Source organism: Prionailurus viverrinus, chromosome F1 (assembly GCF_022837055.1).
Source record: "Prionailurus viverrinus isolate Anna chromosome F1, UM_Priviv_1.0, whole genome shotgun sequence".
Lineage (NCBI taxonomy): Eukaryota > Metazoa > Chordata > Mammalia > Carnivora > Felidae > Prionailurus > Prionailurus viverrinus.
Genome location: NC_062577.1, coordinates 34012710 through 34032554, shown reverse-complemented (window position 1 = coordinate 34032554; position 19845 = coordinate 34012710). Strand labels below are relative to the sequence as shown.

At 38.0% G+C, this 19845-nt stretch overlaps 1 protein-coding gene across 1 annotated transcript in view; it reads right to left on the bottom strand.

Annotated features, from left to right (window-relative positions):
* Nucleotides 1-19845, bottom strand: part of CRB1 (crumbs cell polarity complex component 1) — a 208625-nt gene that overhangs the window by 39024 nt on the left and 149756 nt on the right. The window contains exons 6-9 of the mRNA XM_047840392.1: nt 14552-15508; nt 10146-10693; nt 8556-8721; nt 2364-3270 (exon numbers count right to left, since the gene is read on the bottom strand). Of these exons, the coding sequence (XP_047696348.1) occupies nt 2364-3270; nt 8556-8721; nt 10146-10693; nt 14552-15508 (2578 nt within the window). The remainder of the gene's footprint in view (nt 1-2363; nt 3271-8555; nt 8722-10145; nt 10694-14551; nt 15509-19845) is intronic.

The following is a 19845-nucleotide window of genomic DNA, read 5'->3' as shown; positions in this document are numbered from 1 at the left end:
TTTTCATTGGTGAGATAAGATCTGTGCTGTGGGGTGGCAATAAATTTAGGGGTGGGAAGAAACTTGCTCTAGCTTGTTTTGCTGCTGCTTTGCTAATAAATCAACACAGGCCAAAGGAAAACTGCATCTCTGTAAAGGCCAGGAAAGCCAGGACAGCAGTCTGGTACCCACGCACTCATGCGATTTCTCTGTAGGCTTTCAGAGCTGAACTCCTGTTGCCCTGCCAACACTTGCTGTTCCCTATATAATGATTCATAGCTTAGTGGAACGCAAGCCAAATCCATCTGGGAGGATTGTGTATGGCACTCAGTGGCAACTACATGCGAATGCAGAGTGTGGCTCTTTTGTATAACCACAAAGCTGTACCTGTTAAGGAATCCTTATGAAAGGCAGAACAAATTGTTAGAAGCTAAGCAGAACTTGACTGCAAGGCACAAGATCCACAGATGTGAAGGGATTGATTAAAAAGATTTTAAGGGTATTGTGCTGGTCCTTTGACCCACTGTGCATGGTATCTGATACATAATTAATGTTCAGGAGATATAAGATGAATTTAATTTTGTCGTGTTGTGTGTGCTGCAGCTAATATGGAGAAATTAGCCTGTATGACAGTAAGTGTGTCTCTTCCCATAAGAGCTAATCAGTTCGACTTTAAAAAGAAAATATCGTAAGGACTTTTCAAAAGAACCAAAAATGTCAACCAGCTTTGAAAGAGGTCAATTAGCAATGCAAATGTGAAGCTTTGTATACATCTTACGTTTAATAAACAAGGTTTGAATCTCATTAGAAGGTGCTTTTGAGAACTTTAATCTTTGAGAACTTGACTTTGATAAATTAGGCAGGAAAAACGTACTGGAGAACTAGTTACTGGGGATATCTGTTTACTTTACTTATCCGAAGTCACTGTGGCAATACTATTAATTTTGATCCTGAATGTCTTTTGCTTTTAAGCAGGCAGTTTGCCTGTTGGCAAATGAGTCCTTGTTAACTCATGGGAAGTGACATATAACTGGAATGTCAACACTTCACACCTAATACGGTGCCTTGCCTTCACAGGTTCTGAACAACAATAAATGTTGTGGAGATAGATACATTTTCTTACAGGTACGGCTATGTGTTCTGTCTGCTAGGAGATTCATCCCATTAGGGTACCACCTCTGAGTTAGTGTAATGCCTACAGGCTGCCAACCCACTCCAGGTGTTCTTGCCAAAGTCTGGGAATGTATTACTTGTTATTAACAACCTTCTCACCTCCCCATAATGACTCAATTGTTTAGTGAATTTAAAAGCAGTATGAGTTAGAAAAACAATAATGAAGTCTACTTACGTGGAAATATTGAAGCAATGTGACTTAGCTGGAAAATATTGATTCTTATTTCTATTTATGTAACATGAAATGGAGGTAGTTACTAGAATTAAAACACTGCTTTTGTAGTTTTAGAAAAAATTGTGAAATACGTCGAAATGGGCAAAAGATATTACTGAGTATTCTTTCAGTGGAGTGTTGGGCGTTATAGAAAGGACCCTCTAACTTTCTTTGATTTTATAATCTGTATGTCTTAGATTTTCTTTACTAAACTATTTTACAGCTCTGTAAGCTGCAGAAAATGACATTAGTACAAATGGATCTTGGTCATTGAAATGCAAATGAATTTGTAGTGCTACAATTGTCACAATATAGAAAAGATAGTTTCAAATATTAATTGTATTGCCCTATAGGAGATTAAATAGTTTTGCATTTATTAGTAACTTCATTTCCTCCTATTTATATACATATTTATGTTTATGTGGATTATAATAATATATATAATTATTATATATGTAAATAATTAGGTTGCCATTTGACCCGGTTTTTATATCTTACTGGTTTTCCTTATTAATTAATGACTTAAAAACACGAAGACATGTTCATTTACCTTTGAGAGTCATGATTTCACCTTCTCGAAATGATAATTTAGCATAGTCTTTTCAAGATCATACAAGGTTTTCCTGCCTGAAACAGCCAAGGGCATTGTTTCAGGGGTAGGAGTCCTGCTTCCTCAAATAATACTAAAACTGAACTTTTGGATTTATTGTAAAAAATATTTGCTCCTTGAGGCCTTAAGGCAGCCAGACTCTGAGGCTGCAGTTCATGAAACATATTCTAGCAAAGATGTCTGGTCAAAACACTACCATTCTTCCTCGTAGAACATCCCGGCATGTGAGATCCTGTCTACATGACCAAATTGTGATGGAAAGGACTCATGTCACTCCTGCTCAGCACAGCCTACATATGCACAGCTGAGGAGAGAGCTTTCCAATTTGACGAGGAAAATGTAGAGCATAGCTCTGAAGGCCAAGCCTTATATGAACTTCATGCTCACCTGCAAAATTTTCCTGTGAAGTTTCCAAAACAACGGCAAGAATAGCCATTGGTGTCGTTGATGCAGGTGGCCCCATTTGCACACTGGTGATTCTGGCAATTGTCTATATCCATTTCACAGTTCACACCGGTGAATCCAGGCTCACACCTGCAGTGATAGGCTGCCACTCTGTCAGAGCAGTTGCCATGGATACAGGGGTTTGAAAAGCATTCATCGATGTTGAGTTCACAGCGTGTCCCTGACCATCCCAAGGGACATAAGCAGTGATAAGAGCTATAGATGTCTTCACAATTTCCTCCATGCAAACAGGGGTTGGAGTTGCAGGCATTTAACTGCAAACAGCCAGTAACCACTGAATTTATAGAGATTTTGAGAAACTGCTCTTCTTGGGGTTTATTAGTGAAACCATGAACATTTTCAAAGTAAGAGAGATAAATGCCACTGATTTCTATTGTACTGAGACACCCTTTCAGGCCCTGTGTATTGCCAACAGCTCGGTCACCCACATAAATGTCTGTATCATCCTTCAGGAAGTTGAGGCTTCCAGTAGCAACTGCACTGATCACAAAAGGTGCTTGGTTATCCACTTGCATTTGCCACCTGGAGGCCTGGGCCAGTGGGTCTGTCATGGAAAGAGTCACTTGGTGCCATATGCCATCATTCACGGACTGCACACTTTTAAGACTCAACATATAAAAACTGTTGTCACTTTGCAATTGAAATAACAGTCTGGAATCTTGAATGCTAATATTAAGAAATCCAGGCTCCTTCTCTGCGTGCAATATGACCACATTTGCATCCCTTGTTCTGAAACCAAATGTGATATTGGTGAGTTCTCTGGTAATATTCCCATTGCTCCTGAATAATATTTCACTGCTTTGTGCATTAAAAACAGCATTTGCAATACCTAAAGAGAGAAGGCAACACCAATCAGCAACTTCATAAAATCTGTCATGTTGGCTTCATTACCTTTATTAATATTAATGATCATCCTGTTACTACCATCATGTATTGATTGCTTGATATGTGCTAGGCACTGTGCTGGTTCTTTTTATGTTATTTCTAATACAGAATTCTGGAGCAAAAGTTTATTATTATCATCATCATCATCATCACCCTCATTTTATAAAAGGAGATATTGAGACTCATAGAAGTTAAATAATCTTTTCATAGTCATGTGGCTAATAAATAGTAAGACCAGAACGCCAGAACTGGATGGTTTGATACCAAAACCCAAAACTACATTTCTTTTCCATTGAAAAGAGGCTACATGTTGAAACAATGTCTAAGAAAGGTGACAATGAATGGGACCCAATGTGCAACGAGAAGTGGACCTTGGATGGGGTGTTGGAAGAACCTACCCTTGTTCACTTGAGTAGAGAAAACCCAGTTCTCCACCTCCTGGGTGCTCTCCTTTCCTCTCACATGACCTCCACATTCACAGCACTTCTGACATCAGATGTGTGGGGCTTTCCCCCCACCAAGAGATTCTGTGCCTCATCATTTTCCCTCCCTTTTGGTTGTTTCCCATCAGCATGGAAATACACTGTAACTGCTCCAATCTTACAAAATAAAAAATTATGCAAGACCCAAAAGCACTACTCACCCCCCCCTCACCCCACTGTTTCTTTAATTCCCTATCCCTTTCCCAGCACATCTTCTCCAAATAGTTCTATATTCTCATTGTCTCCATTTTCTCATCTCCTGTTTTCTTTTTAGTTACGTGCCACTTGGCTTTTGGTGCCAGTCGCTTCACTGAAGCCACTCTTGTCAAAGTCACAATGACCTCTGGGTTACTCAATGTAGTGGTCAATTCTTGATTCTCACTTTCTGGCACTCTTTGGTAAAGATTGACCTTAAAATGCTGTCTTTGCCTCAATTGTGGGGCACCACAGCCAACTGCCAACTTTTTTGATATAGACTATTCATTTTGTTTGTTTGTTTGTTTGCTTGTTTATTGAGAGAGAGAGAGAGGGAGAGAGAGAAACCTTGAGCGAAAAATAGGCCTCAATCTTGATCTCACAAACTGTGAGATTACGATCTGAACCGAAGTCTAGAGTTGGATGCTTAATCGACTGAGCCATCCAGGAACCCCAGATTTAGTCTATTCGAATTACTTCTCTGTGTCTCTGCTTCTATCATTCTGCAGATCAATAGAGCAATCACTCTTTAGCTCAAGACCTCCTTTGGTTACCATTGCATCTAGAAAGGCATCCTAAATCCTAAACGTGGCCTGCAAGAGTGTCTGCGATCTGACTCTTGATTAACTATTCAATTCCATTTGCTAGCACCCTCTTCCTTATTCACATGCTACAGCCACAACAACTTCTTGCCATTCTTTGAAGACATCAAACTTGTTCCCAAATCAGGCTTTTTACTTGCTGTTACATATACTTGGAGTATTCCTTCCCCAGATCTTCCCACACATGGCTTTTCCTCAACATATGTGCTCAAATTTCACCTCCTCTGGGAAGCTTTCCCTGACTGTCCACCTTAAAATAGCTCCTTCCCTGGGGTGCCTGGGTGGCGCAGTCGGTTGAGCATCCGACTTCAGCCAGGTCACGATCTCGCGCGGTCCGTGAGTTCGAGCCCCGCGTCAGGCTCTGGGCTGATGGCTCAGAGCCTGGAGCCTGTTTCCGATTCTGTGTCTCCCTCTCTCTCTGCCCCTCCCCCGTTCATGCTCTGTCTCTGTCCCAAAAATAAATAAACGTTGAAAAAAAAAAAAACCAGCTCCTTCCCTGTAGTCACTCTGTTCCATTAACTCCTACTTTATTTTCTTCACAGCATTTATAACTATTTGAAATTATGTTGTTCATTTGCCTACTTGTTCTTTGACTTTCTTTCAGAACTAGAACATGAGCTTTATGAGATCAGGGACCTTCTCTGTTTAGATTATCACTAAATCTCAATGCCTAGAACATCGCCAGATATATAGTAGGTAAATTTTACCAAATAAATAATCTGTAAAAATAACTCCTCCATCCTCCATTCTGTAAAGTGAGATAATGATTAGAAATGACTGCGGGAGAAAATTCAAGTGTTACCATTCAAGTGTACAATTCAAATGTATTATTTGGATTAAAATTTCACTTGGTTTTATAACTTTTGACTGTTCTGTTTTTCCCACCAACAAAGTTTGGGGTTGGGATTAGGGAGTAAAGGAGCAACAAGTGTCTTATTCCATGTTTTTAAATAAATATTAAAATAAAAAATCTCATTAGCTCTCTGACTCCTACAGGACGAATACTGTCTACAATGCTAAAGAAATTCATTTTACTAACACCGTGGAGCACACTGAAATCACTCCTCATTTGGGTGAAATCACAATACACATAACAATATTTGTATTTCACGTTTTCTTTTTGGGAACTTTATCATAAGAACACACACCTGTATATAAGATGGGTTGTAAATTTTTAAGTCTTGGTTTTCTGATAGGATGCCCTACAGGCAAACTCAGGGTGATGCATGAGCTATGCACTCCAGAGTATGTTATTCTATTAGGCCTAATCTTCTCAATATATCTTACTTGAAAGAAAATACAATAGGGTCATAAGATCACATAAAATTAAAATTACATAAAGGAGCAGAAGCATGTTCTAGGGTTCACACCTGTCAATTAGTAAAAACTCACCCCTCCTATTGATTTACATTTTCTTCCTTCATTAAGATAAGTCATGCTTTTAAAACATGTTGAGACTTCTTGGGAAATCAGAGGCAAAATTTCTACTCTTTCTGTAGTGGGCATGCAGTAGCAATGAAGATTCACTTCACTCCTTTCTGATGCAGTGTGTCCAAATCCTAAACTGCTTTACATCAAAACGAAGACAATATACACCAGGGGTATGGTTCTTGGTCTGCACTGTTTTTAGCAATCTTATTCTTTTTTCTCTGTGAAAATACTTCAAATGATTCAAACCCTTTTGTAGAACATAACTGGGTCCAAGACCTTTAATATTTCTATCAAACGATTAACAATAAAATTCATAATACATTATTTTAAATAAGCAGTTCAGAGAGAGAACAATGGAAAGGTTGCATTTAAACTTTGGTGTCATGGGGCACCTGGGTGGCTCGGTCGGTTGAGCATCCGACTTCAGCTCAGGTCATGATCTCACGGTTTGTGGGTTTGAGCCCTGCGTCGGGCTCTGTGCCAACAGCCTGGAGCCTGCTTCGGGTTCTGTGTCTCCCTGTCTCTCTGCCCCTCCCCTGCTCATGCTCTCTCTCTGTCTCAAAAATAAATAAAACATCAAAAAAAATTAAAAAGAAATAAATAAACTTTGGTGTCATATTAGAAACCAAATAGCATTCTTTATGCCAACTCATCATACTTTATATAGCATATATATCTGCCTTACTATACCATAATTCAGTTATGTATATTTAAAATATGAAACATGTAACTATATTTATTCTAGAAAACTTTCCCAAGTATATACATATAGTATAACACATTTCATATATTCTTTAAATATGTCTTGACAATACAGAAACAGGGGTGCCTGGGTGGCTCAGTTGGCTGAGCGTTGGGCTCTTGACTTTGGCTCAGGTCGTGATCCCATGGTTGTGGGATAAACCCCGTGTTGGGACTAAAGGTTCTCTCTCTCCCTCTGCTCCTCTCCCCTGCTCACACTCTCTCTCTTTAAAATAAAAAATGATAAAAAAAGAAAGAAAGAAAATACAGAAACAGAAAAGTAAACATATTCTCTTTTCCTCAGTCGCTGCAGCTCAGTCTAAACAGCCTGTTGTTGAAATAAATTTGAGGCCAAACTATTCTCTGGTTCCATTCCATTATTTTAGTGCAATGTTTTCCAAGGTGATATATATCACTTAAAGTCTGGAGCATTTAAATGAAATACTGAGTCCACTTGAAGAAAAAGAATGTCCTTTTATTCATTTAGCAAATACTTATTGACAACATCCTATATGTTTGGCACTCTTCTAAGTGCTGAGAATAATGTGAGAAGCCAGATAGGAAATTTCCTTCCTTTTTGAAATGTATATTCCAGTGAGGAAAGGGATGATGAACAAGTAAACAAGTACATATACAACAGAACATGAAAGAATCATAAGAGATATGAAGAAAAATAAAGCCAGATAGGAGGACATTTGGGTTGGAACCTGACTGAAATGATGAAGACCACCTGCCCAAGCTCTGAGTTGAGTGAGTTCAAGACACGGGTAGGGTGTGATGGCCCCTGATGGAATGGGGTAGAAGAATAAACGGGGTAAGACATCAGAGGCAGATTGAGGACAACTCTTTCAAGAGTTTATCATGTTATAAAAGGAAGCAAAAAATGGGATGGTAGCTGGTGGCGATGGAGGGTGGCCAAGGGAAATTTGTTGTAATGAGGAAATTTGGCAATGTGTTTATATGCTGACAGAGATGTTAATGGTGCTGAAGAGCAAGGGAAAAATTCCAGAGCAAAATCTTCAGATAAAGGGAAGAGACTAGAATTCAGTGCAAACACGAAGATTTGCTGTTATTGATTAGACCGCATTATTTGATGTAGGAAAGGAGAGAAAATGTAAATAATAGTGTGGTGAGTATGTAGAAATGTCAAAATCGTGAATATAGTATTCAAATTCGCTAACCTTTGGAAAACCATGGTCTTTAGTACTGAAGATGGTCAAGAAAACATTTCAGATTGAGGAAAATACTCAGAAAACAACAGAATGCCTACTGTGTTTCATTGTTTATACTTAAGGTTAAAAATCATCACACACACACACACACACACACACACACACACAAATTTTTAGATGTTTTATCCCCATTTTACAGAGAAAGCTTTAGATTATGGAGATCGGGTCAACAGCCTGAGGCCTCATAGTTAACAAAAGTCCATGAGCTTGCACTAGGACTTTATTCTGTATTCCCAATAAGGAAAGGAGAGCCAAATATTACTTGGTTAATTTCTTCAGAAATTAGCTTTAAATCATCAAGTACCTAGGTTTGGTGTTGCTCTGACCTCCATTTACTCCCCACCCCTCCCCTCCTTGCCCTCAGGGGCAGGATGGGGCATGAAGCCAATCTGGATATTATTATTATATTAGGTTTATTGTACTACTCAAGTCAGGGAGAAAGAGCCACAGGTTTCCTTGAGAAGCAGGTTCTGTATTCTTTTCCTGGGTTGCCTCATGGAAGTGAAATACCCAATTGGATGGATGATAACTTTAAGCTCTACCTACATTCAAATCCTCGAGGCACCAACTGGCACTGGGCTTTGGGAGGACACGGGCTGAGCTGACACCACTGAACTTCCTCGCAGGCTTTCCCAGCTGTGTTCGCAGGGCAGGAACATGAGAAGTCATCCCACAGGGAATAGCAAACACCTCCATTGTGACAGGGGTTGGACTGAGGAGACAAGAAATCAAAGGTATAAAAAACTCTGGCAACTAAATATGGAAACGGTAAAGGCAAGACCCCATAGCTGTTATTTTTACATCTTCACATCGTGAATTTTTTATATTCATTGGGTTATCAATTGGACTAAAACTTACTGCTACCATTGCCAACTCTTTTCTGAAAGAGAAATGGGGAGAGAAAGAAACAGAAGGAGATGAAATGAGAACTAGAAACGACATGGCACTGGTTTTCTACAACACAAAGAGGATTTTAAAACGTATAATAACATTCTATGGAATTTCCAAATTACCAGGCATTTTCAATCACACCAATTACCATTTGAGGTAGAGGTTATTACTTCTCTTTTTACTAATGAGGAAAACACCTTCCTGTTACTCAAGATTTTAGTAAGAAGTGAAACTTGGTACCTAGATCCTCTGGGTCCAGATACAGTGACCTCTTCAGTTGCCCTGCCTCTCAATCAAAAACATACTATTATTATTTGAGTTCTTAAATGATTTCTCATAAAATACTCAAAGTTAAAGTATTTAAGAGAGAATTTCTAAGAGCTGAGACTATATTTATCCCATTCCCACTATTAAGATGTGATTTCGGCTAGTTACATAGGCTATCTAAACTTCAGTTTCCTTATCTGTAAATAACATAAATGGGGCTAACACAGCAGTCCTTCCACAGAATTAAATGGGTTCATCTATGTAAAATAGTACCTGGGATTTTGGAAGTGCTCGTCTAGTAATGTTAAGATGATTCATTTTTTTACATTTAGAAGTAAGCCCAGTGCATGGCAATAGTCAAGCTCAATAAATGTTCAACAGATATAAATGTGTTTCCTTTTTTCTTTGAAAGGTCATGTAGAGCTGACAAGTTCATATATTTAAATAGCTTTTGGAAGAGCATACAAAATACAAAGGAAGTAAAACATAGGTTCTGGGAAAATAGATTTCAGAGAATTTCAAATCAAACTACCAGAAGGAAACTACCTACCACTCAGGGTTTCTGTTGTTGTTGCTGTTGACTTAATAGTAGTTCCAAACAATGGTTGTTGGGCATTTAATATAAAGTTAATGATCTCTTCCACAATGAGTTAATCCAGTTAAACTTCTGGGATGCCATTAAGAGTTTGGGAATTAAAATACTGTTATCCTTAGGTAGTTTGGTTGTTGTGGTAGTAGAAGCACGTGTCTAGAGTTATCTTGGATGATTAAATAGACCATGATGCCAACAAGGTCAAGGTGATTTTTTTAACAGCTCAATATAAATCCCCCAGTCTTGCTGAAAAAATATTTATGAAGTTTTATTCTGTGGCTGGTGAGTCAGTAACATTATCTTCACATGCAAAGAATGGTTATAATAAATTATTTAATGAAACAATTTAGACACAATATAGACACAGTTGGTTTGAATAATCCTACCTTGCACATGTTGTCTCCAGGACAGCCTTGGGTCACATTGACAAGAACTGGATTGTGGGATGCATTGTTTGTTGAATTTGGGAAGAATTCAAGATTTTGGTTGTTTAATCTTATATCTTGGATACAGCCTTTGAAGAAACCACCTTTAGCTTCAGTCTCTTGTATGTCAGGCAGGCCACCAATGTAGATGACATCTCCTTTTTGGATTTTCCATGTAGGGGCAGAAATAAATCCTAGGTTTCGTGAAGACTGGTATAGTTCAATTTTATTTGGCTTGATTTTCAAAGATATCAAGTGGGCATTTCCATCACTAAGAACAAATTTTACTACTAATTTGGAAGAACCTGGATGTAGCATTGCTAGTCTGCCATGCTCTAGCCAAACACGGATGTATTGATAAGTCCTGTTTTCCAAAGCTAGAAGTAAGCCCGATGGTCGATGTGTTCGAACAAACATGGAGATGGTGAAGTTGTCTCCATAACTCTTGTCAAGATTAAAAACAGCATATCCAGTGGAATCATCCTGGCCAAACCTGCCTGCTACATACTCTTCAGTGTCAAAATAGAGGAGGAGAAACAAAGAAGAAACATTTTAAGACTCACAAGTAAGAAGGGCCAGAAGATGAAAATACACACACACAAACACATACATATTTTTTTTACAATTCGACCCCTTTTCTGGAAACTTCCAAGTTTACTGAAATTTACTCAGTTTACTGAGTTTTCTAAAAACAACTACATTTTGGTTTGGAGTTTATAGCCAAGGCCCATTGATTACAGAAGAGAAAGATCTCTGTGCCAATAAACTTAAGAACCTCTCCTTTACTGCCTTAACATGCTGGGGCTTAATGGTAGAATTTCAGATACTACTATCTTCCAACTTGGTGGAGGAAATTAGGAGAAAACGAGCTCTTCCTGTAACATCTCTAAGCAGACTGTTCAGGAGGCTATCATCTTTGCTATTTGAGGACATACTGAAGCAAATGTCATTAAATCGAATCAATCTTTCTAAAGAAAGAAATCAAGAATTAGATTCACAAATCCTCTTTGGGGATGATGCTCCAAATAATAATAAAAGGCAAAGGAGTTGAACAGAGAAGTCTTCCTTCTATGGTCCTGGTTGGCAGAGGCATGGGAGATAGACAAGTAGGGGGCAAAGCTGAGCACTGAACTCACCAAGAATTTCATGTGGTCAAAGAAGTTAGTAATGCACGAATGTGTCAATATTATTGGTGTACATCAAATGAAGCAAACTCTTGAGATGTATAAAAATGAACCCTTACCTTGCAAAATATTGATATTTAGGCACTAAAGTCCCTGTCTTCTTAAAGCCTAGTTGGCAGTTGCAGACCAGACACAGATAAAGAAACAAACTATATGGTATGTCAGATAAATAAATATAAACCAGGTAAGGACAGGGAATAGGGAGTGCTGGGGGTAGGAGCAGAACTGGAATTTTTTAATAGAGTAGTCAGAGAAGTACTCTCTTAGAAGATAACATTTGAACAAAACCTCCAAGAATGTAGAGATATTTTTGCAGAAATTCAAGAGAGAATTAATGGTGGCTTGGGTCAGTGGTAATGGTAAAGGTGATGAGAAGTAGTCGGATTTTGGAAATATTTTGAAGGTAGAATCAACTTGATTTTCTAAGACAAGTTCATCTCCAAGGTTTTTTTGCCTAACCAACTAGAAGCATTAAATTTCCATTCGCGCAATGAAAAGAAAACAGGAGGAGGGCACCTGTATGGCTTAGTTGAGTGGCCAACTCTTGATTTCGGCTCAAGTCATGATCCCAGGGTCGTGGGACTGAGCCCTGCATCAGACTCTGCGTGGAGCATGGAGCCTGCTTAAGTTTCTCTCTGTCTTTCTCTCTCCCTCTGCCCCTCTCCCCAGCTCATGCTCTCTCTTTCTCAAATAAAATTTTTTAAAAATAAAGGAAAAAAAGAAAAAAGGAGGAACATATTTGGGAGGAGGGTGGGAGTCTATGTTAAATTTGAGATGTCCTATTGATATCCAGGTGAAAATGTCTACTTAGCAGTTAGATATAGAGGTGCAAGGGAGACATTCTGGGGTAACTATAATAATTTTTGGATTTGTCAGTGTAATTAATGCTATTTTAAACCACAGGACTAGATGAGATCACCAAGAAACAGTAAGAAACAACTTGGGGCAGTTTCTGGCAAGATGGAGTAAATGAGTTCTTCATTCCTAAACATGTGTAAGCAGGAGTTAAACCACTACCCTTGGCAGACACAAGAATTTAAAATATAGTCCCTGAATAAAGTCCCTTCTATATCTAAGAAATTGCAATTCTAACAGGAGAAGATATTCAAAGTCCAGATGTATGGCTGAAGACACAACATATGTACATTGCCTCTACAAATCAAATATTCTGTAGAAGGCAAGAGGCCTTCATTCCAAACAATATCTTGGAAGCTCCATGTTCTTATACACAGCCAGCACAAGATATGCTGAGGCAACCTTCTAGACAGTTCTGAGAACTAAGCTTTGAGAAACCCTTTCAAGAACTTCCCTTACTGAGACATTTAATTATTTTTAAAAGATCAATATGAAAATATTGGAAATCTCCATGTCATTCATGTTTAGTCAGCCAATTAAATCTATCCATTTCTGCTTGTTCATTGCAATGTGTACCGTGATTGGGAAACATGGAAACAAGATCACGAACTGAATGAAGTTTGCCTTTGTAATTTTTAGTACCTCTCCTCCCTCTTGTACATATATGCACGATGATAGAAAGACTCCATGTTCTCATTACAGCTTGTAAGCTTCTTTTGTAACAAGAATAAGCTCCCCAGCAAATATCACAGATAACAGCAAATACAGAATATTTTAGTTTTATGACTGAGGTGATATGAAAAATATAACTTTTCTTAAACTTATACCAAGAATCTTCAGAAAGAGAAGATTTTACAGAATTCCCTCCTTACGAAGACAATTTTTGAAGCCAAGCATTTTCATGAGGGTTAAACAGTTTCAAATAATGTAGGGGAATCAGGAAGCTGGGGGAGGTGGGGCAGGTAACCAATTCAGGAATTTGGTTTAAAAACATCATAACTTTCCAAGTTGGAAAAAATAAACTAAAGAAAACCAGAACCCACTGGCTTGGCATCCCTTGAAACTATTTACCAGGACAGTTAGCATCAGCATGGTCAGTATTAACCTCATGGGTCGCTGCATTTGGAAGCCAGTCAAAACGAGTCAGCATCTGTTTGTTATTTTGTATATGTAGTAAAAATATTGCCTTGGGTCAATTAATTTTTTCTTCAAAAAGTGAACATTGCCTCAGCATAATATCTCCTTTTCTCCTTAAAAAAAAATCACAAAACAACTTGCCATTCTACTTAAAATATTACATCGAGCTAGTAGATGCCATACCTCATTGTCAAACAGGTCCATGATTTGTAATGAATATTGTGGTTACGGGGGAGACCCATGAATAGTTTCTAATAACTCTTAGCCATTCATACATGGAATAGGGTAGAGGCTAAGACTGGTTTTAATTTTACTTCATATAAAGCAGAGAAGACTATTTACCAGATGTTGTCCTATTTCAAGCTGCTCTACAATCTTAGGGTAAATTACAGCTAAACTTCAAAGCAGTCGGTTGCAATTACCTCTCAGACATTTTCAAGGCATGATAATAATAATAAAAAGAAACAGGTATGTATTGATCACTATCAACAGCAGTCTTTGGAACGATGTTGGAAGTTAAGGAGTTTGAAATAATTTCAAGGTGTGATTTGGTAGAAAATTTAGATCAATTAGTGTATGGTCTCTCTAAGATTTCACTGTTGTTACCATCCACATCCACATTTTTTCCCCTTAGGATGCCTAGGCAGAATATCAGTTTTCTCCAATGCAGCCCTGGAAAATATACCTCTGAAAAAAACTGGTGGTCTATACAAATGCTAAGTGGTAGCATTATTTTGGAGCAAGTGTGAATCGAACAGAAAGGATAGTAAGGGAGTAAATATTTCCTAAGAGTCTACTATGCACAAGACATTGACTAGTTCCATGTCTAATGGTTTTTTCCCCAAAAAAGATTGTTTCTCTTTCAAATAGGTTTATAATAAATTTCTGACATGTAGCAAATGGTAAAATTGTAATAGCACTTTGTAAACTCATCAAGATGAAAACTCATTTAGATAGGAGCTCTCAGCTTATTTTTTTTTACTTCTCTGCATGAGTGCCCTGGCATCTAAAGAATTCACTCAAAATTAATTAATGCACATTACTAGCCTCTTCTTTTTTCTCATCAGTAGGCAACCAGAAGCAGAAGTACTGAGGGGTCATTATGTTTCCTAACAGGAGAAGCAGACTGGGTATTTTTGTTACTGCTCTGCTCTCAGGCATAGCATTCCTGGGTGCCCAGCCATCTCTCACCTCTCAGGCAATTCAGGCCTTTGTAGGGTCGGTAGCAATCACATTGGTAATTAAGCCACAAGTTGATGCAGCGTCCTCTATTTTGACAAGGTTGTCTTTCACACCAATCCTTTCTCACGCAGCCTGCCTTGACATTTAATGATGAGCCAGATGAAATGTTCCCTGGAGTAATATGATTTGAATCAATTTTAATGTCTTGGAGACAGCCTACAAATGAAGGTGTGGATGGTATATTATAGATGTTAAGCAGAGCAAGGCCACTGCTGCTCGTTTCCACCGGTAAACCACCCAAAAAGGAGTTTTGAAAAGCACATGTTGATTGATCGTTTTCAAATGGAGAAGGAGCTTTACTGATGCACTTCTCCTTACAAGAGTTGTCAAGTAAAGTAAGGGTCACAGCCTTTGCAAACATCACCTCCACTGAGTGCCATTCTCCATCACTGGTGTTATGGGAAATGTACAGGAGCACCTTTGACTGATTATTGGCTTGAATTGACAAGTGAACATAGCCACTTAGCAACTCCAGCATTATAAACATGTCCCCGTTGCCTCGGAAAAGTAGAAGTGCCATTGGCTGAACAGTCTGAAACTTGAGGGCTATGTTACAAACGAAGCCCTTGGCTGTAACTGGGCCACTTGTGATCCACAGGAAGCCATTGCCCTCAAAAGAAAGTGTGGTGACAATTTCACACAGCGATCCGGTAAAGCCAGAAGGACATAGGCAGCTGAATCCATGCTGGCCATTTTGGAAGTGAGGGATACATATTCCATTATTTAGACATTGGTGATGGGTACAGCCCAGGAAAAGATCAGAACAGTTCCTTCCTCCGTAAAATGTTCCTGACTGGTTATCAAACGGGCAATGGCAAGTATAATCGCCAGGCAAATTCTCACAAGTACCACCATTTTGGCAAGGGTTTGAAGAGCATTCATCAATGTCTTCTTCACAGTGGATTCCTGTTAAGTAACAAAGAATACGTTGAAATTCCATATATTCAGATCAGAAATAGAAGTTTCACATAATGTTCATGTATAATCTCTGGAAGTGGAGAGCTAGTTTAGGCTTTTGACGTTAATGGAATAAAATGTGAATAGTTATTGAGGAAGCTAAAATTGATTATATCGTTCTTTGTACATTGTGCAGAGAAGTGCAGTCATGGGAGACCTTGAATTCTTCCTCCAGAAATAAGTTATTTGCCAAGTATAGATGGTTGACTCAAACCATTATTGTCAGACATTTTTGTGGAACTCAATATCATAAAAATGATAAAAGAGGAGAAGGTTGTTCTTGGCAGTGATGCTTGGTTCATACTATTTATTTGGGGACTCTATTCTCTGATATTGTTTATCCTGTCCTAGGCTGCTGATTTTACTCTATTGTACTTGAAATTGGTGATTTTGCCTTTTATCTTGTTTTTACCTCTTCATAATCCCTAAAACCAAAGTTTGCCAGATATATAGAAAGTCTAGACAACTCTCACCATGGATAGTTTCTAAGGTGAACAGAAGCCCCTGTTTCCTCCTTTCCATAAGTCTAGTATAAACCATGAAATACTTCCCATAACACTCTGTCTCATAGTTTTAACTTTACTTTCTTTTACTTTTTTCTGATTCCAAGTCAAAGAAAGATAATTAGAGAATTCTTAGAATTCATGTAATCAAAGTAACAAGAAGAAATACACCTTTCAAGAGTGATGGCTATTGCTTTTCCTGTGAGGTTCAAATGAACAAACAGGTTAACAAAAATTGACGTGTGTGTATAGCACAGTATGGTTTCCCCAACACCTTCATCCACATAACGTATCTGTGCCTACCACGGTCTTCTGAGGTTTTCAGTGCAGATATTCTTAGCTCTCTTTCACAGAGGATACTGAGGCTTAAAAAGACTGAAGTCTAAACTCCAAAGCACTCTCAAATCTGGTTTCTGGGTTTTTAAAATCTAATCTGACACACTCCATTCTTTCACTGATAATTTAGTGTATTCTCATTTACTGTTATTACTAATGTGTGTTCTTATTTTCCCATTTAATTCCATGCCTAAATGCATGTGTTAAGAGTACAAAAATGTAAGATAACTTAAAATATTAAATATTAAAATTAAATTATAAAAAGTTAATCAAAGACTCCTATATTGACAGGGTTAAAGATCTGAATCCCAGCTATGCTGTGAACAGGTTACATTTACTTTTGTGTCTCCATTTTCTCACCTACAAAATGGTGTTAATAGTAGTGCTTACCTCAGAGGGCTTTTAAATGACTGAATTAATCTCACATCATATAGGATGATCATATAACATGATCATAAGATGATCATAATATCGCTTGATATATAAGATGATCATAACATTCCTTTTTTTTTAAAATTTTTTTTTTTTTCAACATTTATTTATTTTTGGGACAGAGAGAGACAGAGCATGAACGGGGGAGGGGCAGAGAGAGAGGAAGACACAGAATCGGAAACAGGCTCCAGGCTCTGAGCCATCAGCCCAGAGCCTGACACGGGGCTCGAACTCACGGGCCGCGAGATCGTGACCTGGCTGAAGTCGGACGCTTAACCGACTGCGCCACCCAGGCGCCCCTACATTCCTTGATATATACTACATTCTCAATAAGTGTTGGTTGTTATTAGAAAGTAATAAACAAAAGAAATACCCTCTAATGACAAAATTCAAAGAGTACTATGGTCATTGAGAGAGACTGTTTAGAAGGTGTGGGTATATGGAGTGACCCACAAATTGCACAACTTTCCATAATGAGCATATTAGGCTAGAATCTCATTATATTGTGTTCTTCACAAAGGAAGGGATAATGTCTGTTTTATTCACCAAAATACATCTAAACCACAGCATAGTGCTTTGCTCATATTTGATACCTGGTACTTAATTTTTGAATTATTTAATTAATGATGACCTTTGTAGGGTGATTAAAGTATTTATAATGCATTTAATCTGATCCAATCCAAAACCTAAGGTGTTTTTTTTGGGCATATTTTCAGATGAATATATCCAATGTTTATCTTTGCCCACCGCCATTATGTATGCAATTTAGACTCTTGAAGGGATCCTGTTGTACTTACATTTTACACTACTTGGATTGCTTTCACACTATCTTTGTTAATCCAAATATATTTCAAGCTCCATAAAAAGAGTGAACGTCTTATAAACTCAATTAGAACCAGCCACTGCACTTTACAATGCTGAGCACATATGCGTTATGAAAAGCTTGATGAGCAGAAAAAATAAAACCAAACTGAACTGATTTGTTATGTCCTCATCCTTAGAACTAAAAAAAAAAAAACTGATATAGGAGATACATCCTAAAAGAGTGTTCTGATGCAAATTTAATTTAACTGAATTTATGAAGAGTCTAAACTTTTATATTAGAAGATATTTGACTTAAATTTGATTTTCACAGGATTTTGAGAACAAAAAAAAATTCATCAGTAATCATTAATTAAGGAGACTATTGAACAAGTCATGGGTTATAATCAAAGCAAAATACTTTGGTTTTTTTCCCCCACAGTGCCTTTAAACATTTAATTGAGGGAAGACTTTTCCTCCTTTGCTCTGTTCCTCCACCTGATGCACCAGAGACCCTGGGGGAAGCAGGCATTACCTCTCTTTTGACCAGCAGCTCCCACACTGCTGGTCCCCAACCCCTTCACTCTTGGTTTACTGAGACTCACTCCTTTATCAACTCTCTCCATTGGGGTTCCTTCACCTTCTGACAGAAGCCTATAGGACAAGATTTCTTTCACACTGACCACTGATGGATATTCCTACCATGATTTCCATGTGGGCCTTACAATTTGTGTGCCTTTGACCTGTGGTTGGAGGCGGGCACATTTACTTTCCAGTACAACAGGGCAGCACTTCTTTCTTTCTCTTTCCTGCTGCCTTAGGTGAAGAGTCACACCCTTTCTTCTGTAGATTCCTCAGAGAGCTGGAGAATCCAGTCTAAGTTGACCATGCTTATGACCCCTTCTCCACATTTAGGTGAGACCAGATTTCTTCTTGAAGCGCCTCACTCTGCTTGGGGTTAAAATATATCTTCCAACCCCCAAAACTGAGTGGTGGGGTACAAGTCACAGCACAGCAGCAAGACTCTCCAAAAAAGTCTCTTCACAGACTCATTCCTTTAAACTACCTCTCAAGAACTTTCACATATGCTTAAAATGCATAAACATTTCAAAGCCTGAAGTCTAGTATTTATTTTGACATTCTGCATTAGAGTCTTTCTCATAATTCACTTCGGTACCTCACAGAGACCGTTATCTTGACCTCTTATTTGAAACTCCAATTTGTTGTTTTGTCAAATTTACAAATATCTACTCCGTGCCCTATCCTCACATAGGACTGCAAAGTAGAAAGAGACAGACATGGCCTCGATATGCCTACAATGATAATATTACATTATAATTACATTATAATAGCAGTACATATTTATGAAAATACATTGTACATAGTAGGTTCCCAATGAATGGTTAACATATGAGGCTCAAATTCAGATGACAGCAGAGAAGATCTATAAAGTTTTAGGGGAAATGCATTGAATCAGAAATAATCATAAATCTTTAGCTATGAAAACTCAACATTGAACATAGTGATTACATATCTACCATATGTAAAATACTGTAGATAACATGAGGTAGTAACTGGTCCCTGTCCTCAATGAGTTTACTGAAGAAAACTTTGTAAAAAATGAAATGATAGTGTAAGACAACACTAAAGGGATTTCACTAAACAGTATATGATGAATTCCAAGTGAATTGTGTAAGCAGTAACTTAACAGTGATGAATCTCCTGAGGGGAGATTTCTCCTCAGGCTAGGCTGGGCTAGGCAGGCTTGAAGGAGAAAGGATTTAATACAAGTTTTCAAGTATGGATCAGACTGACAAAAAGGTATGTGGAAATAACTGAATAAACAATAATTTATCATTGGAAAAGTATAAGACATTTAGAGGCGATGGTGGATTTGTCAATCTAGTTGGCATGGAGAATTTATGTATAAAAAATTAAGTCAGAAAGATTAAAGATAGACTAGAGAAGCCCTGGGGATATATCATTTTTATTGTTTTGCTTTATTTATTTATGTGCTTGTTCATTTATTTTCCAAATGAAGTGGAGAAAAATGGGGAATTGTTGAATGAAACGCCAACATGGTTTCTCATAAAGATCAGTGACACAAGGATTTGTCACAGAGTAAAACAAGAAGAAACCAGATACAAGAAGACACATAGACAGCTACTAAATTTGTCCACACCTAAGATTATTTGGGACTGCTACAAGACATTT